Genomic DNA, 26779 nt, shown 5'->3' on the forward strand with positions numbered 1-26779 from the left:
ATCTAGACAGTTCTTGGTATACAGTTCTTTTAAATCACTTACACTTTAAAAATTACTATTAGCTATCAAAAATATTAAAATTTGTAACTAGTTTATAATAAAGAAATGTTTTTAACATAAGGGATTCATAACGGAACTGAATCAGCAATAATTATATTGAATCTATTAGCTTGTGGCTCTTCAGTCTCCTGGTTAATCGATTCAAGTTAAGTAGTGGCACCTCCCTGATTAGTTTACACATTTCCAATCACCACAGGATTATATAAAATGTCACTTGGGAGTGAATAGTCGTATTTCACCTTTTTAAAGGGACCTGGTGCGGTGGCAAATCTATATCTCTGAGTACTCATAGGTTTGTAAGCACACTGGTGTTAAGTACATGGTATGCTGCTGGCAACAGTTCGCACACATTATTGCAGGATAAAGAAATTGAAAAAAAATGGAAAGGAAAAGTTTGTTTATTTGGAGACTCCATATATAGCAGATGGGTTTGTACAGGAAGGGTGTACACAGGTATTGTTATATTAAACAATAAAGGTTAGTCCTTTGCTTCGTCCGGAGGGGATTTAGCATTAAACTTGTTTTTAAGTCTCTCCCACATTCCTCTTTTCATCTCATCCATCTGTTTCAGGTTGTCTGTCAGTAGAAAGGATATTTTATTCACTTTACGATCATCAATAGATAATACAAATGAAAAGCGTATTGCTTACAAACGCAAAACACCACAAATCTACACACACATATATATATATATATATATATATATATGCCATGTTCACATTTACAGTTAAATTATATATTGCCACTATGGGGCTGGGGTGATTTAGAGAGAAACAGAGCATCACATTGCAAGCAATAATTAAAGGGGGGCTTGGGTTCTCTATACATTGGAACACTTTCCCACAATGCAGAGCAATCAATTTCCTTAAATTCACCTTGATTTCAGCCTAACGATTATGAAAAATATGCTGTTTGCAACTTAATAGGTGACAATACAATACAAGGTTGCAACAATGATATTCTAAGGATCTGATTCATCAAGGCACGCATACTGAGTGCAATGTCTGTTTCAAAACGTAATTTGGGTCTGCACACGCCCAAAGTCAACAAGAAACGTGAAGATCCGTTCGCTGATGAATTCTGGTGTAGGTCTACTCTGCTCTACTAAACAAGACACTGCAGGATTCATCCAATACCTAAGTGGTATATAAATTCTCAAAAGAACGCACAGAAAAAATCAAAATCAATGCCACCTGTTCATAATAAAGGCATTAATGATAAAAAAGCTTACATTTTAATTATCTTTATTTCCCCCCCATGAAATACATTTATTAAGATGTTGTTAATGTCTACTGAACATACAATACATTTTTACAGTTGCTCTTGATTGCAAACACACGCTATACACAGTCGTTGCTACATGACTGTCATCACTAGTAAATCAGGACTTAAGACCAGCCCTGTAACTGGAGCAAGAGATACGGCAAAAAAACAAGTAGCTGAGAGATGCCCAGAGCTTGAATTGGACACTGCTACATGTCCTCGTGATTAGCATACCCTTACTGTACATTGACTACAGCCAAATGGCCCTTCCCCGCCCTGTTCCCTCCCTGAAATCATAGGCTGTAGTAAGTGTCTTTTGCGTTTGAAGTCGAATTGAACATGGCGTATGGTCTGGTTCTGGCCATGCGTATAGTGATTTTGAGGATGATACACACAAAATCACTGTTGACGTCCCTGGATGAATCGGGTCCTAAATGTACACCTAAAAAAGAAAATTCACACTAGCAGATTTGCTATAAATAGGTAAACAAATGATAGACTTACCAGTTGCAAGCACCATTCGATACTCATCTGCAGTGATCTCTGTAAAACTTGTATTTTGAAGTCGTGGATACTTAGAGAGAAACAAAAGTGATTTATTTTTTTAATTTGTTAAAAGCCGAGCATTGCCTGCCAGATGCTGAAAACATCTTTACAGCAAATAAAAGGCTAAATTCCTTAAATATACTTTGCAAATTTACTATGTGATTGTGACCCCCCTGGTGGTCACTGCTGTGAAAATGTTTTCTGTTACTTAAAATTAGGTTAATTATCTAGTAAGTAGCGAGAGTAATATATAGTCATACTAGAAAAATGGTACTTGTATTGAGCTTCATTTATGAGCACAGAGGCTATAAAACATTCTATTTCCAGATGTATTTTCTTGGATGTACAATGCAGATATAAGTATGTGGCCTCCTATTATCTAATCCAGGGCTTGTTAATATGGGAAAATGTCAGCTCCCTACAAGAACAGATAAATAGCAGAGTTGGTCCCCACAAGCTATATGACAGAATGATCAATCCAAAGCAGGCAGAGAAATGGCAGCATGCTGCATGTGGGCTTATGATATGGAGCAATATGATACAGTGCAGTCTCAATACCTTATTCATACGCTCATATCAGGCAACAGACTAGGCACTACTAGACTACTTTAACAGCAAGTTAGAGTTGCAAGCCAGTACATAAAGTATTGGAGTCAATACTTGGTCACCACTGTAAATACTATATTGCAAGGCAGCTTTTACTGTTGGCAAACTCTGTGGGTTCATCTAGGCTTGCATTCTGAGTGCAACATGCATTTGTTTGAAAATGCACATAAATCGGCTCGGCATGCTCCAGAATTCAACAAGTAGCAGATATAAAGATATGTGCACTGATGAATTTGGATGTAGGTCTGCTCTGCTCTACTGCACAAGACATTAAGGGGGGTATTCAATTGACGGCGTGATCGCCGAAAATCGAGCGCTCGAAAAATATTACCTTTAATACGGTAATTACTCGCTGAATTTCAGCTCGCAGCTGCGAGCTGAAATCCAGCGAGTAAATTACCGTATTAACGGTTTTTACGCGCAGATTACCGGATCAACAGTAAAATTCTTCGAGCGCTCGATTTTCGGCGATCATGCCGTCAATTGAATACCCCCCTTAATGTCTAATGAACATAAAATAAATTTTACAGTGGCTCTGGATTGCAAACACGTTATAGCATGCATACGAGACGGTCATCACGAATTATCAGGACGTAGACTAGCACTGTAGCTGAAGCAAGAGATACAGCAGAAAAATAAGTAATTATGGATGCCCAAAGCTCGAATTCAGACATGACTGTGTGCACTCGAGTTTGGTATGCCCTTACTGCACATTGATTACAGGCGATTGCCCTTTCCCCGCCCCGTTCACTCCCAGAAATCGTAGGCTGTAATAAGTGTCCTTTGCATACGTAGATGCAGGGAGCACCGCTGTGCTCACGGACGTATGTCCCGGTTCCGGCCATGCGCAGAGTGATTTTGCGTATAAAACCCACAAAATTGGCAGATACGTGACTTGATGAATCAGGCCCTGTGTGTTTAGGTACCCCAGTTATTTGTATAAGGTGATTTAAAATGGATACTTAAAATTGTATTTTCTTTTTACAATTCATCAAAGTAAGTTGAAATAACTGCTTTCCACTGACATTTAACGAGAGCATAGACCGTAATACCTTTTCTCTGTAATAATTGCTGTTCATCCTGCTCAGGCTATCATACATTTGGTCACATGCATCTGGATCTTGAACCTATGGAATTTAAGAAAACAGAATAATTGCAAAACCATAAATACTGTTCAAAACATGTCAGTAGATACACTGCCTCTATTATATAAAGTGACAGGCAATTCCATTATAACCCATTCATTACAAGGATCAAAAACAAAGTACAGTGTGGCATAATTTCCCACACATGCTATATTACATATATTATTTTGAGAGAGATGTTGATGTAAACTTATTACATACACACATTATATATATATATATATACATATAAATTCAAACAAAAAGGGGCGCTTCCATGGTGTATTATCCAAGTAAAAAGGTTTATTCAGCTCAGTCGAGGTAGCATACATCAGCATAGATCCAAGCACACCTTGGATCTATGCTGATGTATGCTACCTCAACTCTGATGTCCGTGTATGGAGATTAGAAGTGAGCTGTATTGTAACATATGCCTGAAACCTTTTATCCTGTGGTACGTGCAATTTATTCCTTTGAATAAACCTTTTTACTTGGATAATACACCATGGAAGCGCCCCTTTTTGTTTGAATTTATAGGAGTTTGCTGTTTCCCCTGTGGAGATCGGGTGGTGAAAAAGGGAAGGACGCGCAGAATACAATCTGCTGGTGTTGGATTTCTGGTGGAACATTCACTTATGATGAACTGGCACGATATCTACATTTATTGTTATTAGATTTGATGCTGTGCGCAGTTTATTTTATCTGTATATATCTGTATATATCTGTATATATATATATATATATATATATATATATATATATATATATATATATATATATATATAATATTACAGGTAGAACACAAAATACACAATTCCCCCCCCCCCTCCCAGCGAAAAGGAGTGCCACTTCTGTGGCTGAAGTGCTTGGTTTGTTTGAGCCCCCACAAGACACACTACCAACAGCTGAGCTGCCTTAAGCTCAACAGTGCTGTTAATGAACTCTACAGTGGCAAAATGTTGTCATCATCCTCAGCCTCTTCCTCATCAGTGTGTACATCATCCTCACACAATATTAATTAATCCCCGCTGGAATCCACCATTGCAGAAGTGTCTGTACTTTGATGTAATCGGGGATAAAGGCCTTCCTCGTGGAATTTGTGGTTCATTTTGATGAACATCTTTTCCACATTTTTAGGAAGTAGCCTCCTACGCCGATCGCTGACAAGGTTCCCTGCTGTGCTAAAAAAACACTTAACCCCGCAGGTTAAGTGTTTAAAGACTTAAACTGTAGCCTCCAGACATTGCCGCATTAAATTAACATCCATCTAACTCGTCCTCTGACGTGAAATTGAAGTGCGGGAGACCTGTGTCTTCGGAATCACTGCACTGCATGTCAGCATGCCGCTTGCATCGGAAATATGGAACTTCAGTTTTCACGCAAGTCTCTTTTTATTGTATTAGTTTTTGTGAGAATTTGTTGTTTTTTATGTAGGAGTGAAGGCTGTCGCAATTGTCATTATCGTTTATACGTACCCAACCCGCATGCACTTGTGGAATAAATAATACAGAGCATGAGGATAGGTGGTTTGTTAAAAATGATATGTAGGAGGTTATGAGCTGTCCGTGTCACCAACAATCAGTGTAATAAGATAATCCTCCTTGGAAGTATTTAGGAGGTCTGCATACATATTTTAGCACTTCAGCACAACCCTATCATTCCCCATAATATACTTTATATCTGTCAATTAGTGCATCCAGTTATATATTTTTTATTTCACATAGTTTTTATAGAGGATATTCTAGCATATCTCGCTGCTTTTAAAATTACTAAATAAAAGTTACATTTTAATTAGGTTCTATACCACTCTTTATAGATCTGTAGTGAGAGCTTCAGTGCACCTTATTATCTCTTCTCTGCTTTTTGGTTTTGATAGATTAGCCCATTGTGTCAGCCTAGGAAAAAGGATTATTGTCCACCAGTCCTGTATGAATGTACATTACACCAGGGGGTCTCTTGTCTTTGTTTAGCTGTGGGTCTGTGTGTGCCAGCATAGGGAAAGGCCCACAGACAGAGCTCTATGTTTAATTACAGAGGACTGCATTGAGTATTTAATTGTTAATGTGTCTGGATTGTGATCTCTACTGTTTAAACAAACTCTGCGTTATAGCCACAGAACAATACCTGTCCCTGATTAAATCAGAAGTGACTCATCTGCTATCCCTTTGTCTGTATGTTTACCTGTGAAAAGGTAAACACAGAAAAGGACCAATCAGGCAGGTCCTTAAATTCCTAAGGAGGTAATGTTTGCCTTTAAAAAACCAGCTGCAGAGAGCAGCTAACTGGCATTCACTACCAAGTGATAGCTTGGGCTGGCGTTGAGATATAGATCTCTGCCTCTGACAGGAAAGGGACAATCGGTCCCTGGAGTACTGCCGTTGCCCTGATCTACCTCTCCAGATCTTAGGGAGCTGTGTGTCCGCTGAAAGTGGAGTGACAGTGACTCAAGGCCACTACCTTTACTGGTAGCCTTGACAACGATACTGGTGAGGTGTTTTCATTATACCCCCGTATGTTGACTGTAGTGTTATTTGTTGCAAGTTATTATTTAAATATGTTTATTGCTGTTTTGTACTACCATAATGTTAAATACACTTATTTGTATTATTTTGGATATTTGCCTGGGTGATTTTGAATGTTGGGTAGGTATCAGATAGGCCAGCTGTGCGGTGCAGAAGTTTACGATAAACCTGGTATCTTCACACATGGGTCTTCAAATTGCCATTTTTTGTTCTCAGTATGTAAAGGGACGGAATGCCTGACAGGTCTATTTATATGCTGTCATTAAAATAATCCTACACCATTGTTTGGATGTTGATAGTAGGATCATGTGGAGTTACGGCAGAGGTGTCATGGTTTTTGCTCAATTCTTTTAGACCAGACCAGATGTCAAAATGTTGTGCTGAGTCATCTGGATCATCCTTGGGTCTCATGGGAAAGCTAAGTATTTTCCTAGCAGCAGCTGCCTGAGAAACTGAAGGAGGAGACGCAGTTGTGTCACGTACCACTTCAGCTGTCAACTTGCTCACCAGGAGCTATTTGCAGCTCTTGAGAACTGGGTCAGTTAGAAACAAAGAGAAGACACAGCTACTAAACCTAGGAGCAAGCACAGTCGCCAAAATGTTCTGATCCGATTTCAAGATTTTGATAACTCTTGGATCCTGGCAAAGGGAAGAAAGTACTTGATCTACAAATCCAACATACTTAGCGTAATTGCTTTTTTTCATCTCCTCCTTCAGTTTCTCAAGCTGCTTTTCCAAAAGTCTAAGGGAATCACTTGGCTCAAGCTAGCAGTGTCTGAAATCACTTCACAGGTGACTACTTTGAATGGTTTCAGCACCTTGCGAAACACGGAAAGTATTCTCCACTACGCTGAACTAAAATACATTCCCCCTCCTTTTCCAATATAATGGCTTGTGCAGTAAGCATGGATGGCTTTTCGCTGTTCCTCCATCCTCAGAAGCATATAAAGGGTTGAATTCCACCTTGTCACCACCCCTTACTTCAGTTGGTGGCAGGGCAAATTAAATTGTTCTTGTAGCTGCTACAATCTCCTACATTGTGTTGCAGAATGCCAGAAATGTCCCAACATTTTGCGGCCACAGACAGCATCTCCTGCATGTCCCTGTCATTTTTAAAAAAGTTCTGCACCACCAAGTTGATTGTGTGAGCAAAACAGGTAACATGATGGAATTCACCCAGCTGTAATGCTCTCACAAAATTGCTGGCGTAATCAGAAATTACATATCCTGAGGAGAGACCAAGTGGGATAAGCCAACTTTCAATGACATCCCTTAGATTGTCAGTGGTATGCCACTTAGTGAAACCGGTGATACACAGAGTAGCTTGCCTCTGAAATATGTGACATAGGTGGGTACATGCTGCTGCTGTTCCTGCTGCTGAAGGCGATTCACCAACCCAGTGAGCTGTCACAGTCATATAATCTTTAGTTCCGCTTGTCCACATATTTGAGGTTAAGTGTACAGTGGGTAGAATGGCAATGTGTTGTCCAATAATTACATTTTTACGAACCTTCCGGTAGAGGTGGAGAATTGCTTTTATAGAAAATAGGGTCGTGATGGAATTTGGTAACGTGGACACAAGACCTCAATTAACTGTCTAAAACCAGCTGCATTAATAGTGGATATTGGACACAGATCTAATAGTAGCATAGTGACCATGGCATCTGTGATCCGCTTTGTGACTGGGTGACAGGTCTTATATTTGCTTCCTCTTGCAAAGGATTGTTTAACAGTCAGTTGTTGCAAACTACTAGTAGTCTTCCTCTTGGTCTACTTCTGGGTTGAAGATCCACCCCCAGCAGCAGCGGGACTAACGCTTAAGAATTCTTCAAAGGAATCCTGGATAGTGGAGGAGTTATCTAGCCTTAGCCCCTTGGATGCAGGACTAACTCCGATCGCTACTGAGGATATTGATGATAACGGTGTTGTGGGTTTAGATTGCAGGTGCAGGAATCTAGCTGAGAGAAGGGAGCTAGCTGATGCTGGACTGCTTGTTATTTTTGTTAGCATAAAAGTTTGATTTTCCAAAAGCTTCCCATGAGAACTCTCTTCAAATGACGTAACATGGATGAGGTTCCTAGCTGGTTTAGGTCCCTACCTCTACTGACTGTGGCTTTACAAACGCTACAAATGGCTAAACAACTGTAGTCAGGATTTGGGTAAAAATAATTCCACACATAAGAACTGGAATTTTTGGTCTTATGTCCAGGCATGACAATTGCCTTCTTCTTATCACGTGGAAGAACTGCTTTCACTCGTGCAGGACTTACACAAACAACATCATCGTCAACAACATCCTCATTAGCGCAGTTGTCAGCTTCGCAAACATCCCCCTCATCCTGTTGCAAATTCAAAGTGGCATCCTCCGTTTGTATATCACCAGCTACACTTGGGCTGCTCATTCACACATCTAAAGAAATGCTGAAAGGAGGCTTCTTTAAGAGTACAGTATCAGAAAGGTCAGGCTAACATAGCATAGTGGATAGACTCTCCTCAGTGTCATTTCTGATTTTGAACATAGTTTCTTCTACTGTCTTACTGTATTTTTCCAGCTCAGCTTTTACACTTGCACTTTTGGGCACCTCTTTTTATTCAGAATGACAAGGTCTTGCATCTTCATGACTGACCTCACAAGAAGATGCCTCAGAACTATCACTCATACAGAAAGCCGAAGGTCTGATTATTTCGTTACCACTGCGTGTGTAGAATGGCATGTTGGCAATTTTATGTTTTTCTACAGTTAACTCTCCCGTGATTAGAGGATTTTTTTTCTTTACCAAGGTAAAACCATTTTTTTTTAAATTTCTGATTCCTTGACTTAAAACCACTATGCACATGAACATAGGATTTAGCAGATGACGTAGAGGGATTAGTATCATCATGACTGTTACCAGCAGCTGCTTGGTGCTCCTGGTCTTCTGTGGACTTCTCTGAATCCATATCGATGGCACAGTGCAATGGCACGGACACTGTAGACTGCCAAGAACACTGCCAACCCTCCTGTTCCTGTGTGAGCTATGGCACAGAGCAATGTCAATGGAGACTGCCGAGAACACTGCCAACCCTCCTGTTCCTGTGTGAGCTATGGCACAGAGCAATGTCAATGGAGACTGCAGAAAACACTGCCCACCCCTCCTGTTTCTGTTTGAGCAATGACGCTGGCCAACTGCACTGGAGACCCCCAGGAACTATCCTACCGCTTCTGTGTCTGTTTGAAATGGCACACAGTGGAGGCGGGTACTTATAGAATCCAAAACTTGTGAGAGTCCATGACGCAGCAATGACGTTAGTTCAGAGGATGTGCAAAAATACCGAGCCAGCTCGGATCGGCAATGTTCGGGTGGGCTTAGTTTTCAGAAAATCAAGCCCGAGCTTTTCTAGTTAGATATTAGATGTATGATGGGTGTGGAAATATCAACAAACATCTTAACATGACCATCATCATCAACATTTATTTATATAGCACCAGCAGATCTGTAGTGTTTTACAATTGGGAACAAACAGTAATAAAACAATACTGGGTATTACCTACAGAGAGGTAAGAGGGCCTTTTTATTTTTATATATTTACATTGCTACAGACATTCTTGCAATTGCTATATATTATATATAAACAAAATGAACGCCCTTCTTAATATGAGAAATGGGGAAGATTTACTAAAATAGGGAGAGGCAACCTGATACACTTCAGGGGCCGTATGGTATGCAGGTGTACATACTATTTACATCCATAGTTAACAGTAGACAGTCCTCATGTGGAAATATAAAATCTTTAATTAAGTTAATGAATTGAGTAGTGTCATGTATTAACCTGGGTAGGTCAACTAAACATGGTTGTCAGTAATAATATACAAATTGGGCCAGGGGCTGTGTCACCGTGCCTTGAACAGAGTTTATAAGTCTGCCCAGAGGATGTGTATTTTGGGTACAATGTAAAGTACCGTTCTAATGAGAAAATGCTTTGTAAGCAAAGCTTTTATTATTGGCATCAACCAAGCCATTTTCTCGTGTCAGGTTGATCACGTCATCTAACACAACAAAAAACAGCGCTGATAACTGATGTACACAAAAATTGGAAAGATCAATCCGTGAGGGTTATACAAACACTTTATTAAAAATGTTAATACAAATAAACCATAAAATAAACAAGATAAAATCAACACTGGCCAGCGGATAAGGATAGTGCATCAAATAGAACCAATGGAATAGCTATATCATATACTGGAGGTGGAAAAAATATATATACGTAACAATAACTCTCTAATTGATTGCAAATATGGGATCCCACAATGGAGAGTTGTTACTGTCCAGTAACTCAGTCACAATGCATAAAGTGGAGCCGGATTGATGGTACGAGTGTGGCCACACTGCTGGAACAAGATTAGTTGGTATCGATGATATAAGGAGCACCACTTATAAATTTCTGGCCCGTGAATCCCGGAGATAATGATGTCATAAATTCCACAAGTTAGATGGAAACTCTGTTAAGTGGGGACGTGCCCCTAAACTGCTGTGGCAGAAATTAATGTAATATATTCCCCAAGTGAGATGTATACTCTGTTGAACGGGAGCCTGACCTTAGACTGCCGTGGCAGAAGTCGCGCTACAGACCTGATCCCGATCTCAGTCCCGTATGGAAAGCTGTACGTATGGTCTTCTCACAGCACGTAGCTCCGTAGAGTAGAGAACTGGATCTCCCCAGTGCAGAGTCCAGGCGTGAACTTGGATGGATCAGTAAGACACAGGCCAGTGTTCCGGCGTTCCAGGCTGTCAGCCTCACAATGCTGGATACTGGGCTGCAATGGGTGTTTCCTGTGTCTGCTGTAATCCAATACTAGACTTAGTGATGTCACCCATCCACTTACTCAGCCTCCTCCGTGCAGGCCGCACAAAAAAAAAAATCAAGTCATCTATTTTGGCTCTACAAAAGTCATAGTTGCATCATGGTCAAGAAGCTGGTATAATTCCTGATTACCAAATTGACCTAAAATTCCTTTCTGGAAGAATAACTCAAGGATAACTATAGTACCCGCCCTCCTTGTTAGCAGGGTGTATGACCTTCATCATTGGTCAAATCTGATATACTATGGCTTAATTAATTGTGGCATGACTCTAGGAGCTAATCTGCATCTTCACTCATGCAGGAAACTGTGAACTCAGGATGTATACTTGACAGGGTGTATACTTGGAGATGTTGCCTATAGCAACCAATCAGATTAGAGCAGTCATTTTATAGAATGTACTAAATAAATAACTAGAATCTGATTGGTTGCTATAGGCAACATCTCCACTTTTTCAAACCTACTGTTTAGTAAATATACCCCTAGGGAGTAGCTTTATCAAACCCTCTAAAAAACAAGTGTGGAGGTGTTGCACATATCAACCAAGCAGGTTCAAGCTATAATATTCTAGAACGGGGGTGGGCAATAGGGGTCTGCGGCACACTGAGCCTTCATCTACTGCCCCCATCTCATTTTCTGCTAACAGACAATGAGACAGAACGAGGGCAGCTGACTACCAAGTAAGAGTAGGCAGTGCTGTGTGCTCTCACCTCCATCCTCTGTCCCGCTGTTTGAAGGCTGGAGGGCCACACAAGGTAATCCAAATTGCCCATTACCATTCTAGAATGTACTAAATAAAGGATAGCTAGAATCTGATTGAGTGCAATGGGCAACACTTCCACCTTATTAGAAGGTTTGATAACTCTACCCACCTGATGTTGCCTATTTCGCATATGGCGATTAGGGAAGAAATGGTTGTGGTCACAGTTCCACTTTGTATGCCCTTGTTTTTTCATAACCAATATGGAGAGCACTGTCCATTTTGTTTATGTATTTCTGTTCCCATCTGAAGGAATTGAATGAGCACTGTAAATGTTGATTCTGGAAGCAGTGAGCAACAATACACACATATACATATGGATGGATGCTTACTGTAAGAGGTTACACAGGATTTCAGCACACACCTATCACACAGGTTACAGATTATGCTGAATCACTCCCAGAACAGTGTCTCACATCCATACACACTTATCTGTTACCACCTATAGAATCAAGCAATAGAACTCTAAGGGGGGTATTCAATTGATGGCGGGATCGCCGCAAAGCCTGCGCTCGAAAAATATTACCGTTAATACGGTAATATCTCGCTGGATTTCAGCTCGCAGCTCCCTGAGCTGCGAGCTGAAATACAGCGAGTAAATTGATGTACTGGTAGACATACTGGCTCCTCGTTAGTTAACAGTTCACACACCAGCATTGAAAGGGTTAACATGGTCAAGCCATATTCTTAAAAGGCTTATGGATTCATTAGGGTATCAAGGACAAAACTTGTTAAATTTTAGAATAAATATAAAAAAAAAAAAAAGTACACGGACTGTGGATATAATAAAATCAAACATCCATGGCATTCAAGAATGCAATACAATTGCAAAATAAGGGAATAAAAAGACAGAGAAAACACTTATATATACAAGGCATAATAAGATGATCAGTCCGCAAATAGATTGGGGAACAAAGACTAACAATTTGCTCTCTCATACGCAGAGTATTTTAACAGCTTTTACTGGGAGGCACTCAGAGGGGCAGTGTATATGTTATTGTGGGTGCGGAAATGTGTCTTGGGTGTAAATTATAGTTTGTCCAAAAACAGTCCAAAATCTTTTACCTGCTATATCTTTTCTGGAGCATATCACAGAGATATAACTCCCCTTTCAATAAATCATCCGTAACTTAGCACATTTGCATTTATTATGACATCATGAAGACTCATTCAGGAAGATATGCAATTTCTGTGCAGGGCCCGATTAAGGGTTCTGGCCGCCCTAGGCTAATACGGCCGCAGCTTCCCCCCCCCCCTCCTCCCCCCTCCTCCGAATATATAGGTGTATAGGAACACTCCTGAATATGAATGTTCAGGTGTATTCTCCAGCATTCAAATTTAGACAGATTGTGCCATTGTCTCTTACCTGTCCTTGCTCTTCTCTCTTGCAACTTTGTTATCCTCTCGCTGGCTTCTGGAAAGTTGGCGTCCTGTTTTGAAAATGCAAAAATGTATCAAAATGCAAAATGTTAACAAACCCTGAATGATTAGGCCCTTTAGTTAAAACAAAACACTCCATTATGGCCAGCTAAAAGTACCCCATTGGACAGGCACATATAATCAATATCTGAATATTTGTTGTCAATCAAATACAAACCTCTACCAGCCCCACCTCACTAATATTTAGTATTCTAGTGATTGCTGAGACCACCCATGTGACCACCACACAATCATGAGATTCTGCCGCCCAAAGCTGCTCTATTTTTTAAATACCCCCTGTAGCCATTTTCCTTAACCACAACCCCCCCACAGCCATTTTCCTTAACCCCTGCTGCAGCCATTTTCTTTACCTCCCACCCTGCATCCATCCCCCTTGCAGCTATTTTCCTTACCTCCACTCTGTAGCTATCCCCCCCCGTCACATTAAAACTCCCCCAGTCACATATATCAGCCCCCCTCCTCTGCTCTCCTTCATACATATCAACCTCTCTCCCTCCCTATATATTTTCATGGCAGCCCCCCCCCTCCCACCCTATAGATTTGTATAAAACAGTCCCCCTCTCCCTCCCTATACATATGCATGACAGTCCCCCCTCTCCCTCCCTATAGATATGCAGGGTAGTTCCCCCCCCTCCCTATAGATATGCAGTGTAGTTCCCCCCCTCCCTATAGATATGCAGGGTAGTTCCCCCCCTTCCTATAGATATGCAGGGTAGTTCCCCCCTCTTCCTATAGATATGCAGGGCAGTTCTCCCCCTCCCTATAGATATGCAGGGCAGTTCCCCCCCTCCTTATAGATATGCGGGGAAGTTCCCCCCCTTCCCTATAGATATGCGGGGCAGTTCCCCCCCCCTCCCTATAGATATGCAGGACAGTTCCCCCCTCCCTATAGATATGCAGGGCAGTTCCCCCCCCTCCCTATAGATATGCAGGGCAGTTCCCCCCCCTTCCTATAGATATGCAGGGCAGTTCCCCCCCCCTCCCTATAGATATGCAGGGCAATTCCCCCCCTCCCTATAGATATTCAGGGCAATTCCCCCCCTCCCTATAGATATTCAGGGCAGTTCCCCTCCCTCCCTATAGATATGCAGGGCAGTTCCCCCCCCCTCCCTATAGATATGCAGGACAGTTCCCCCCCCCTCCCTATACCTGTAGTTGTGCCAGCGTCGCTCCTCTCCTCAGATCAGCAGATAGGAAGTGAAGACGTCCTGCTTCCTGTCTGCTGCACAGCAACAGGCAGCCTGGTGATTGGCTGTGTGTTGCTAACCACTGACCACCAATGCTTTTGATCGTCGACCCCCCCCCCCCCTCCCCCACCCCGAAAAAAAAAATGAATGAAGAAAAAAAAAAAAAGAATGAAAAAAATAAATAAATACCCGCAGCGCCGCGCCCCCCGGGACCCAGCGCCCCAGGCTGCAGCCTGGTCAGCCTAGTGGTTGATCAGGCCCTGTTTCTGTGGGTTCTCCATATATCAGTTATTTGTAATTCGCACACCCTATGCTTTTTCTACCCCTTGGTATAAAGTGGCGCAACAAATTCTCAAAACATGAAATATGAAGAAAAGTGCTTTGTTGTATTAGACATCTATCTATCTATATCTATATCTATATCTATATATATATATATATATATATATATATATATCTATCTATCTATATCACATATACACACACACACACACACACACACACACACACACACACTTTGACCTGTTAGGTGACTTTATCTATGCTACTGCCATTCCCGCTGTTGTCACCACTGAGAAATTTGGAGACAAAGGTGTTATTGGCAATGTAGTATTGTCAGTTAACAGAGACACCCTGACCCTTAACATCCTGTACTTTTCACTTTAGACAGATGGCAGGGATGGAAGTGTATCATGCATACTAAGTTGGCTTCCTGGAAACATCTGTGGGCTATTTGATAAGTTTAGCCTAACTACCTCCCATTGAGCTGACGCACTTTTAAAAATACTTTTGTCTGATGGCTAATAGTTAAGGAAATGTTTGGAGATAAAGAATTATAGATTGTGAGAAAAGTCTAGAAAAAATATAATGTCACATTCATTGCATACAAGTCGAATTTATTGAGGATCAATACAAATGTCACGGGAATTTGACAGCATGGCTATTTAAGATTGGTAATGTGCATTATGTGACTTATTTAGAGTTGAAAGGAAATCCAGCTAAAGGGCAAAAGTTTGCACCTAGACAAGCCATGTTGCAATTCAAGGAATTGAAATACATTTATTTTATTATTTATAGTTTTGCATGCAGAGAAAATACTGCATGTTTTTGTATATAGCACACAAATACTGGACAGGCTATAGTTTGCATTCCTCTCACAAGTCTCTCCCCTCACCCTACATGTAACTCCCTGCAACTTCTAGCTGGATTTGCAACTACCTCTAAAAGAAGCCCTATATACACAAAAATTGCAGCACAAATAAATATTTATGGTATGTACAGTAAAGAATAAGAGGAATACGCTGGTCTATATGATAACTCTGGCAACAATCTGGATTTTATTTTTTGTGTAGCACAAAGGTAAAGAAATTTATAATCACTAAGGGCAAGTGTACATGAGTTTTATTATTACATGAAAATATGGACTTCCTCAAAGAGTATTAATGAATATTAAAAAATCATGTTCTGTGCACACTGGATTTTAGCAATATCAGATATTTGAACTTCATCTAATATAGAAATGTGTTTTACAAGGACATCTTGTTTCAGTCCTCTATGACAGTTAGCTTTGGCAAAATAAAATATAACTTGCCTATTATACATATAGACTAATAATATTTACATATATATGTAAAAAGCTTCAATAACTTTGTCAGTTTAAAAGTTAGTGGTTTTTTTATAGCACTCGAAATACACCAAGAAAAAAAAGGCTTATCTGCATACAGTGCGTGGGGAAGATCAAAAGGGTTCCATTAAGGGTACATTCTTGGAATTGTTGCCCTATTGGTGCAGACGCTCAAGTGCTGCGCTCCATTGGGACCTTGCTATATTTTACTTGAGGCGATTATAAAAGATAAGGAATCAGGGAATTATTCAGATACAGTCTGCAGCAAGACATGGTCACTCAAGTCAAAATGGCACCAAAATCTAATCTCTAACCCTTGCCTCTCCCCTCTTCTACAATGCTAACCCCTTTCTTGGACACTGATTACGTATTTACTTGCTAATAACACATTTCTGATTGAGGTTAAAGAAGTACTGTACACATTTGCCAATGCATATGCCCCAAAAACAAGTAACCTGTGGTATTCATTATCAAGATTCATATAGACCGATTCAATTCTGCCACGAATAACCCGGTGTTAACAGTATTACCGTTATTACGGTAAAACTGCACATACTTACCCTTAATGCGGTAATTTTAACGCTGGATTTGTCCAGGTTACCCTAATAATGGTAATACTGCTAACGCCGCGCTATTCCTGGCAGAATTGAATCGTTGATGGCCGAGCTGCGGGTATCCACCCATTCCATGCTGGGGAATTCAATTTCTCTTGCCGAGTTATTCCCATGGGGCGGGATTTTTGTCGGAAGCTGAAGTGGTCAACAGGAGGACGTATGCGCCCTCAATGTCGAAACGCTCTGTCCGCCAAAATCTGAACAGATTTGGCAGTTTGGGATCGATTTCTGCAAGACTTTAATGAAGTGCGTTTGTGGCCCGGTGTCCAATAGGAAGTTGGAGTTATATTCGGAAGTGGCATGGGCAGTCGGCTTTGTGGCCTATTTCGCTGGGGATTGTTGCTCTGCACCGTTAAAATTGAGTGGGTGCGGTCCGGCTGGACTGCTAACCTGGAACTTTTAGAATTTTTTCCGATTGTTGTAGCAGTAGAGTTATGGGCTTCCAGGTTTGCGGGGTAACAAATTGTTTTCTGGTGCGATAACCTGGGAGTGGTGCAAACAAATAATCAGCAGCGTGCGACATCCCCACCAGTGATTACCCTTGTTGTGTAGGCTGACATTACGATGCTTGTTCTGTGTTATTTGCTTCCGGGCACAGCATGTTCCTGATGTGAAGAATTCGCTGGTGGATCGCATGGGCAGTGGGATAGGTTTAGAGCTTTGGCACCTGGGGGTTCTCTAACGGGTTCCCCTTGTCCTACATATGCCTGGCAGATAGTCCATCCGCATTGAGAGTCTGGTCGAATCACCCCTAGCACCAGCAATGCGAGAAAATATCACCGGAACACCGGTGCTTATGGAGACGGGCATAAGCGCATGCTTGCCTTTATTTGGGCTTGGTTCAAGGCCGGTAAATCTAGAGACACAATGTCGGTGTCATTGGCCGGAATATCATTCTTCAACAGTCTGCTCCAGGGTATTAAAGGGTTTTGACGAGACAACGCTCGATCCTTCCTGATCATAACAGACCGATTAGTGATGCTATCTTGATTGGACTGCTAGATGCTGTCTCAGGGATTGCACGCAACGCCTAAGAAATTGTTCTTTCATGCTGCTTTTGTGATATTGTATTTCGGGGCATTTAAGGTGAGGGACGTAATTGCCTCTACTAGGTCCGCCCCCACTTCTGGGATGCTTGCGCAGCATGTGGTGATTTCTGCTTTCTCTGTTTGCTGTAAGGTCAAGAGGTTGCCTGGTGGAAATTGTACTCACTGCTCTTTCTCCACCACCATGTTAGAATAAAGTTCTTTAATTTGCCACACTCAGGTCTTGTGTCAATTATTATAAGTAGTTAAAGGTATAGAAGAGGTTAAGTGACGTAAAACATATCAGCTATTAATCATTTTTTAAGAACTGAAGGCTGAATAAAGCAAGAAGGATAATAAAAGCTGTAGGCTATGTCACAAGGCTTTAGTTAGTCTGCTGGGGTGAAAAGTTTAACTGAAGGGAGTACGCCCATCTGATGTAACAGGGCAGGGGAGATAGAAGGATGGGCGGATAGAAAAAAATCACTCTCTGAAGTTCGTAATGTTGCACACCCACCCTTTCTGGTTGACTGATATATAGTGCCTGCGGTCAGAGGCAGGCTGTTCAGGAACAATGTACAATACCTGGTATTCATGGACAAGCAGGTGGAAATAGTGGATGGAGAGTTGCCGGTATCGAAGTCAGCAAATTGGATAAAGTCATTTCAATTAATATCGAACAAACTTTATTGTCTTTGTCTGAAATTATGCGTAGAGCACGCTACGGCGTGGAAGGGCGTATCCAGCCGCAACACGTGGCAATAACAGTTTTTACACTTTTTTATACATTCGCACCAACACACACATTTGTAAATAGTACACATTAATCGTAGTTGCAACACATAGTTATTTATGTCGAAATATAGTAGTGTTTATGTGTAATATTATAAGCTATATGCATATTACTGATACATATGGTTCAGGTTAAAGGAAATGTGTCATGTCTGATATCATATTAATCCCCTTTACATCAGCAGCTGTCCGGTGCATCAGGCGAAGAGATCACACATTGCATACTCTAGTTATTGATGTTAGGGAATAAACCTTTAATATGATGCTGACTGTAAAATGCTAATGGACTGGTTGTAATTGGAGTTTTGGCGGGAAGAACAGAGCACATCCCCTGGAGAGATGACCACCACCTTTGGATTCCTTAGATTGAACCAGCCTATGATCTGCCACCCCCTGGACCTTCCTGAACCCTGGACCATTAGAAGCAAGCCATACCATCTGCATTGTTTCATTGTATTTCTGTTTGCATATAAGCAGCAGCTCTCATCTAGTGTTCAGTCACATTGACCACAGACTTTAGACCTGAATAACTGTTCACTGGATCCAGAGCGCCTGCGATAAGTAACGGCTGTACTTATTATTATTTCGCTTGAATTATTCTGCTACTTTTTAAGAATAAATATTTGTGCGTTGGAAACACAAATCGAGATTCGACAATCGTTATTGGATAGCGACAAAACGTGCATAACACCGGAAAAAGCAGTACAGACGACGCCCAGTCGTCAGGTGCACAGTACAGTAGTGGGCACAGTGAACCCACCTCAGAGCAGTCGGTTAGTCTCGCCCCAAGTACCGCCCCGATGAGTAGACTTTGTGGATGCTTTCCTTTAACCCAGAGGGGTTGCAGTTTCAGTAGTGTCCAGGACAGATGTCCCGGAGGTAGATATGTGCGCTTGGGGTGAGAATCCCCATTTTTTGGCGGTTGTTCCTTGGTTGATGCTGGGACTTCCTGGTTGCCTGGTGGAAGTCGTACTCACTGCTCTTTCTCCACCACCATATTAGAATAAAGTTCTTTAATTTGCCACACTCAGGTCTTGTGTCAATTATTATAAGTAGTTAAAGGTATAGAAGAGGTTAAGTGAAGTAAGAGATATCAGCCATTATGAATTGTTTCCTATAGTTCATTTCGACTGAATTGAAGTCATCAGAATTATATAAATTTATTTAAAGACTGAGACATTCTGAAATATAGAGAGAACACCACTTCTCAGTGATAGTCGGCACACTGTCAACATTGCTGAAGAAAGATCATCGAGATTATTGAGCTGCTACAACGGTAATTAACAGGGGAATGTCAGGACAACATGAAGAAAGACATGAGTAATTCATCCCCTTCGCTAATTTTAACTTTTTTATTTTGATTTAGCATAATTTAGGTTTTAAGTTGATCATGAGGACATAAGGATTGTCTCGTTTAAGTGTCACTTTTGTGTGTTTGAAGTTTTTTTTATTTATTTTGATTAGATTAAATTTCTACCGATATCCTTAATGATTTTACCAACAATTAAAAAAAAATCCCAATCAGCATGCCGATTTATGTGTACACATTAAACACAATTTACCTTCAGATCTGTGCTCTTCATCTGTCATAACCATTAGCTGAAATTATTGTGGCTCTGCACACTCCATATAGACCTATGGACACTGCCGGTCATAAGTGCATACACACTGCAGAATTGGAAAAACATTGCTCCATCGTTGAACGAGATTTTTAGCCTGGTTTAAAAATCAAATGAATTGATATGATATGCATTAGAACGATAATCCTTTATCGTTGGAGCATACACACTAAAGCGATATCGGGCTGAACAGTCCTTTATCATTTGATTAGCCCAATAATTGGCTGAAAACACTGTAATGTGTACCCAGCCTAAGCGATCTGCCCAATACAATGTAACACAACTTTTACATACTCTACCAAAATTCCTACAGACAAAAAAGCCCACTAGAAGGACCAGGTCTGCAAAAAGCCTCCCTTGAGCTGGCTGCTACGAGGGGTACTGTCAAGAGCCGTTGCAGTACTCACAGCCGCCACGACTCGCTTCCTGGGCTCCCCTGCGTCTCGGCCGGGACATCACGACCGGGACATCACTTCCGGGCATAAACCGATGTTGCCAATGCAAAGGTCGGACGCTTGTTCCTCAGTGCCGCGTCCCGGCAATGAAAGGAAGCCGGGCGCATGCGCAAAGCCTCCTCACTAGCCTGCGGGCTAAATAATATAATCTAAATAATCATATGCAGGGGCATTGGATACTTCAGAGCTAGGCTCTGATTGGCTGCCTTTAGTATTTAAGGCAGGGAGGGCTTAGACTGATTACCAGCCATATTCTGGACACATTGATAAAACATGCATGCACACAAACATACCGGGCAAGTCACAGTATTTAATGTTAATTTTAATCATAATTTCACACCTTGCAATGAGAATTGATTATTATAACCTATTTATTGTGAACAAGATAACTGATCTAACCTCACCAATGGGTCACATTAAACAAAGTGGAACTGGCTAAAACCACAGTTCCAGCCAGGGTTGTTGTCATCAATTTATAAAGCACCACTAATTCTGCAGCGCTGTACAGAGAACTCACTCACATCTGTCCATGCTCTATTGGAGCTTACGGTCTAAATTTCATAATACACACACAGACAGAGAAACTAAGGTCAATTTGATAGCAGCCAATTAACTTACTAGTATGCTTTTGGAGTGTCGGAGGAAACCCACGCAAACACGGGAAGAACATACAAACTCCACACAGGAGGCCATAGTTGGGAATCAAACTCATGACCCCAGTGCTGTGAGGCAGAAGTGCTAATCACTAAACCACCATGCTGCCCACGGAGGCAAGAGGTAATTTTGGGTAGAGTCAGAATCGGAAAAAAATGTACTAACTCCAGCTACAAAATAAAAGTGCCAGGCAGGAGGAGAAAGCTAAGCATAAACAAAGACAAGCACAGTAGCAAGGAAGATGTGACTGATGATATTCTTTTCCCAAGGACAAATTCTTCATAGATGTATGAAAAATACTAAGTGTCCACTGAGTAACAGTATTGTATATTTTCATTTCACATAATTTTTTGCTCAGGTTTTTTGCTCAAGTAAATATATTTTGTGGTCTAATAGTACTATTTATATAATGTTGATTAAAGAGATAACCTATTTTTCTGTAATTATTCAATTATTTTATTAGATTTACCATACATAGCACAGTGGAAGCTAAATTTATAGGAAAGCATTTGGTAATATAATTGTGATGATTTTGTAGTAGATCGAATGACTGATTGTTATTATCATGAATTCATGTATGACAACGTGAATATTTTATGTAACCTTGTAATGTAATCTCAACGTGTGTTTTGCTACATGACATGAGTTTGAACTTATGCAAGTGTCAATAATCTGTTGAAAGTAGGCATCTAAGGAGTTTGAAGCCCCAAAGTTGTAAACCATCTAGCCAAGCAGAATGAGCAAAGGTGGGAAATCAGGTCCTGTGAACATTCCAGAGCTCAGGACATCACTAGCTCACTTCAAAAGCCCTGTGACATTTGGGAGATCAATCTTTCCTTATTGACAGCTAAACTCTAAAGGTGGAGGATGAGAGCTATGTGGAAAAAGGGTTTAAAATCTTTTGACTTAGACAATGTGCGCATTTTCATGAGGGGGATCTATCAAGACTGAAATGTCTCATTTTCCTCAATTGTGTTCTCTCACACATCAGGTCTTAACTAGTAAGTAGTGACTTTTTTTTTTAAATCCAGTATTTTTATTGAAATTTTTTAAGATATAAACATACCAAACAACAAAAAGAAAAGAAAAACAATCGCATACATATCAGAATTAAATGACGTAATTTACAAGATTACAATAAAGCATAATAATAATAATAACTGTGCTATATTCATTCAGGATCATACATCGTAAATGCTTATACATAAGTATGTTACACATGCAGGGTTTATTACATGGACTCAGATACTTATTATAAGAACAGTGGGAGCCATACATTTAAGTAAATAGAGCATCTGTATTAGATGACACAGGAAAGAATGGAGACTCTAACCATCTGTACCATATATTCTCAAATTTCTTCAGAGCCTGTCTGCTAGTATAAACAAATCTCTCGTGCCTTATGGTGGTATTAACCAGTGCCTTTCAATTTTTAACCGTGGGACTCGTCGGGGCCAACCACAGCCTTGCTATACAGGCCAACATCAATAACTGTGAAATGTACATTTTCGTCAGTTTATTAACTTTTCCCTTCAATCAGAGCCCAAAGAGACAAGTGGCCGGTGAACTAAGAGACACTTCAATGCCAGTAACCTGAATACATCTCCTGATCCTTCGCCAGAAGATTCGTATACATGAACACTCCCACAGAAGGTGGCAAAAGTTAGCATTGATCGAATTGCATTTCGGACAGTTAGGGGTAACATCTGGGTGAAATTTTGCCAATCTAATAGGGGTAAAGTAGGCCCTGTGTAAGATAAACACCTGTATTTGTTGAAATTTTAATGATGAATTATAACCTTTAGGACTGTTTGTAACCATTCCCCACTCCTTGTCTGATAAAGGGCCAATATCTATTTCCCACTGATTCCTCAAACCATCCAAATCATCTGCAGTGGATTCATACAGAAGACATGAATACATTCGAGAGATCAGACCTCTATAACCCAAGGCCTGTAATTGTTTTCCCAGTGGATCCACCCCAAACACCAATGTCTCCCCTTTAAATTGTGTGTTTAGGGCGTGTTGTAATTGAAGGTAAGAATAAAACATTGTTCTGGCTACAGAGAATTCCCCAACCAACGGTTCGAAGGATTTAAGAACATCTGTGTCATAAAGTTGACCTACCGACACCACACCCAACCGAGACCACTCCCTGGCCCTCTTCACTGTATTCAACTTCTCAAATTTCTTTGCCCCCCAGATAGGAGTACATGGATCAATGTCAGTTTGTTTCATTATTTTATTACAGATTGTCCAAATCTTAACTGCCTGAATCAGGAGCGGAGAAGCCCGCATACCAAGCCGCCCCGCCAGCAGTAACTGTAAGGGAGTGTGATTAGAATTAAATTGGTGTACCAACACCCAATGTAGATCATGGTAATCAGGGTCTGAAACCCATGCCCAAAGGTGGACCAACTGAGAGGCAAAATAATATAGTTACAAGTTAGGAAGTGCAAATCCACCAGAAGATCTGGATCTATACAGCGAGCTGAGCTTGACCTTAGCCCTTCCCCCTCCCCAAACCAATGAAATCAAATAGCTTTCAATGCATCGGAAAATGGAGGGTGGAATATATACAGGTGACTGCTGTAGTATATACAAAAACGTTGGCTGCACCATCATCTTAATTAAATTTATCCTACCGGAGACAGAAAGTGGGAGCTTCTTCCATACATGAGTTTTTTCTTTAATGTATTTGATCTGGGGCCGCAAATTAAGTTCTACATATTCAGCAGGGGTATTAGAGATCCATATTCCCAAGTATTTGAATTTCGATGCCCATTTTAACTGCAAGCCTTCTAGCATTGTCACGGGACACTCCCATCCCAGAGGGAACACGCTAGATTTATCCCAATTAATTTTTAGGCCGAAAAAAAAACCCAAATCCATCAACCACCCGCAGCAAATGTTTTAGGGAAGTGTCGTGATCTGAAAGGAACAGCAGCATATCATCTGCATATAATGCCACCTTATCCTCTCTGTGCTCTGATCTAAGTCCCACAATTTCTCAATCATGCCGGATCTTACAGGCCAGCGGCTCTATTGCTAATGCAAACAGGGCCGGAGACAACGGGCATCCCTGTCTAGTACCCCGCTCTAATTGAAATTGTTGAGAAAGATGCCCATTGACACAGACCCGCGCCACTGGATGTGAATACAAAAGTTTAACCCATTTTATAAATTCCAGGCCCACTCCAAATCGGGACAGTACCTCCCACAGGTATGGCCACTCCACCGAGTCAAACGCCTTGGCTGCGTCCAAGGACACCACAACTTCGCTCTCAGAAGATGGTGACCGCACCTGCAGGAGAGTATACAGCCTTCGAAGATTGATAAACGTGGACTTGCCCCGCATAAATCCCGTCTGATCCGGATGAATTAATTCCAGCACCACTCTACTTAACCTCAAAGCCAGTAATTTTGCCAGAATCTTAACATCATTTGACAAAAGTGAAATCGGGCGGTAGGACTCAGGGTACAACAAATCTTTCCCTGACTTAGGCAGCACCACCACTATTGCCTCTGCCATTGAAGGGGAAAGAGCGCCAGTCTCACCCAGCTCGCTGAATGTATCCAACAACCTAGACACAAAAAAGGGCCAGTGTTTTTTATATATTTCAATTGGGATTCCACCTACTCCAGGGGCTTTACCATTAGGGAATGACATAATAGCTATATCAATCTCTTCAAGAGTAAAGGGTGAGTCCAAAAACTCCCTACTATCATCGGAGAGGACAGGAAGGGAGATACCATTCAAATACCGCTGTAACGTATCCATGTCATATCTGACCTGTGACTTATATGTATTAGTGTAATATTTATGAAATACCTCAACAATATCAGGCATCAGATACCTCTTAACCCCACTGTCATCACAGATAACCGGTACTGCCGCATCCGCCCTCTCCGCCCTTGTCAGATAAGCCAGGAAGCTACCATTTCTATCGCCCTCTGCATATCGTACATGCTTAGAAAACAGAAATTTACGTTTGGATTTCTCAAATACATACTCTACCCACTCTCTCTGGGCCAACTGTCATGTTCCCCTTGCAACCTCAGTTTTGTCCGCAATGTATTGTGCTTCTAAGGATTTACACTTTTTCTCTAATATCTGTTCTTTTTGTCTGGACGACTTTTTAACTTCAGCTATGCCAGCAATTAATGTCCCCCTTAGGAAAGCCTTAAAAGCGTCCCAAACTATAGGTGGCCTTGCTGTTACCAGATTATCTACAAAGAAGCCTTCCCACTGTGTCACCAAGGTCGCTCCTGTACCCATCAAGGAGAGCCAGAAGGGATTTAATTTCCAAAAGGACTGGCCTCTATCAATTGCAAAATCAATAGATAGGCAGAGGGGCGAGTGGTCAGAAATTCCCCTAGCCCTATATTCCACGCTCCTTACCAGCGGTACCAGAGAGTGTGACAGCAGAGCCAGATCAATTCTTGAAAATACATTATGTGATGTAGAAAAGCAGAAGAATTGGACATCTTCTGAGTGCCTCAAACGCCATACATCTACTAACCCTATTTCCTCAACCAGAGCAGAAAAAGCCGACTTACGAGTTGCCAACTACAGCATTTTTCTCTCGCCATCTGTCCACCTCTCCATTTATCACATTATTAAAATCCCCTATACAAATGGCTGGAACCTCTGGGAACAATGCCATGAATTCTCCACATTTCCTTAACACCTCACCATTATACGATGGGGGTATATATACAGCTAACAGAATCACCGGAACCCAATTAATGACAGCCTTCATCAGTACAAACCTTCCCCCTGCATCCATTTGAATTTTTTCCAAGGAGAAGCAGAGAATTTTATGTACCAATATAGAGACCCCTCGAGAATTAGTCATGTACATAGAGTGGTATGCCCTACCTACCCATGCTTTTTTAAGGGCGAGTATTCTATCACCGTGTAAGTGAGTCTCCAATAGACAAACAATATCAGGATCATTTTTTCTAATTTGTCTTAGTACAAGAGAACGTTTCACAGCATTATTTAGGCCCCGCACATTCCAGGAGAGAATTTTCAGCTCCTTATCAGATGTACCAGAATACATATAATAGTAGTCCCTCTTATCCCACTACCCCGCATCCCACACCCCTGCGGAGCATACATTGATATACTTATAAGCACATATAATCCTTGTCTATATATTTGCGATAACATTAAAACTACCCACAACTTAAAACCCTTTAATACTGAACCCACACCCGCACCCTGTATACTCCACCCAACTTAAGTATACCTTAAACCCTAACTAAAGTTACCTTAAGATATTCAGCAGGCCAGCACACTACCAAAAGAGGTCACCCGCCAACCCGCAAAATACCAGAAGATAGAGGAAGGAAAAGGAAGGAAGGAAAAGGGGCGAATTGAGACAAGAGAGGAAAAGAACGGCCTTAAAGCCATGGGCTCTCCAGCCCATTACATTTTTTTTTTATTTTTTTTACACTGGACCTTTCAACATTAGTTTGAAAATCACAGGCCCCATCTGAGCGAAATACATTTTTATTTTTTTTGTACCACAGAAGAGAAATTACATTATGTATAGCAAATACCATGTATAATATCAATGACAAATCAGCAATGTCCAAAGGACTATGAGGAGAGACATAGAAAAGTACTCATCCAGCATCAG

The 26779-nt window shown here is 41.1% G+C and overlaps 1 protein-coding gene across 1 annotated transcript in view; it reads right to left on the minus strand.

Annotated features, from left to right (window-relative positions):
- Positions 1-440: 440 nt before the first annotated feature.
- Positions 441-26779, minus strand: part of UQCC2 (ubiquinol-cytochrome c reductase complex assembly factor 2) — a 60423-nt gene continuing 34084 nt past the window's right edge. Inside the window, exons 2-4 of the mRNA XM_075195728.1 lie at positions 3528-3602; positions 1828-1897; positions 441-636 (exon numbers count right to left, since the gene is read on the minus strand). Of these exons, the coding sequence (XP_075051829.1) occupies positions 539-636; positions 1828-1897; positions 3528-3602 (243 nt within the window). The 3' untranslated portion in view covers positions 441-538. The remainder of the gene's footprint in view (positions 637-1827; positions 1898-3527; positions 3603-26779) is intronic.

This window comes from Mixophyes fleayi, chromosome 2 (genome assembly GCF_038048845.1).
Source record: "Mixophyes fleayi isolate aMixFle1 chromosome 2, aMixFle1.hap1, whole genome shotgun sequence".
NCBI lineage: Eukaryota > Metazoa > Chordata > Amphibia > Anura > Limnodynastidae > Mixophyes > Mixophyes fleayi.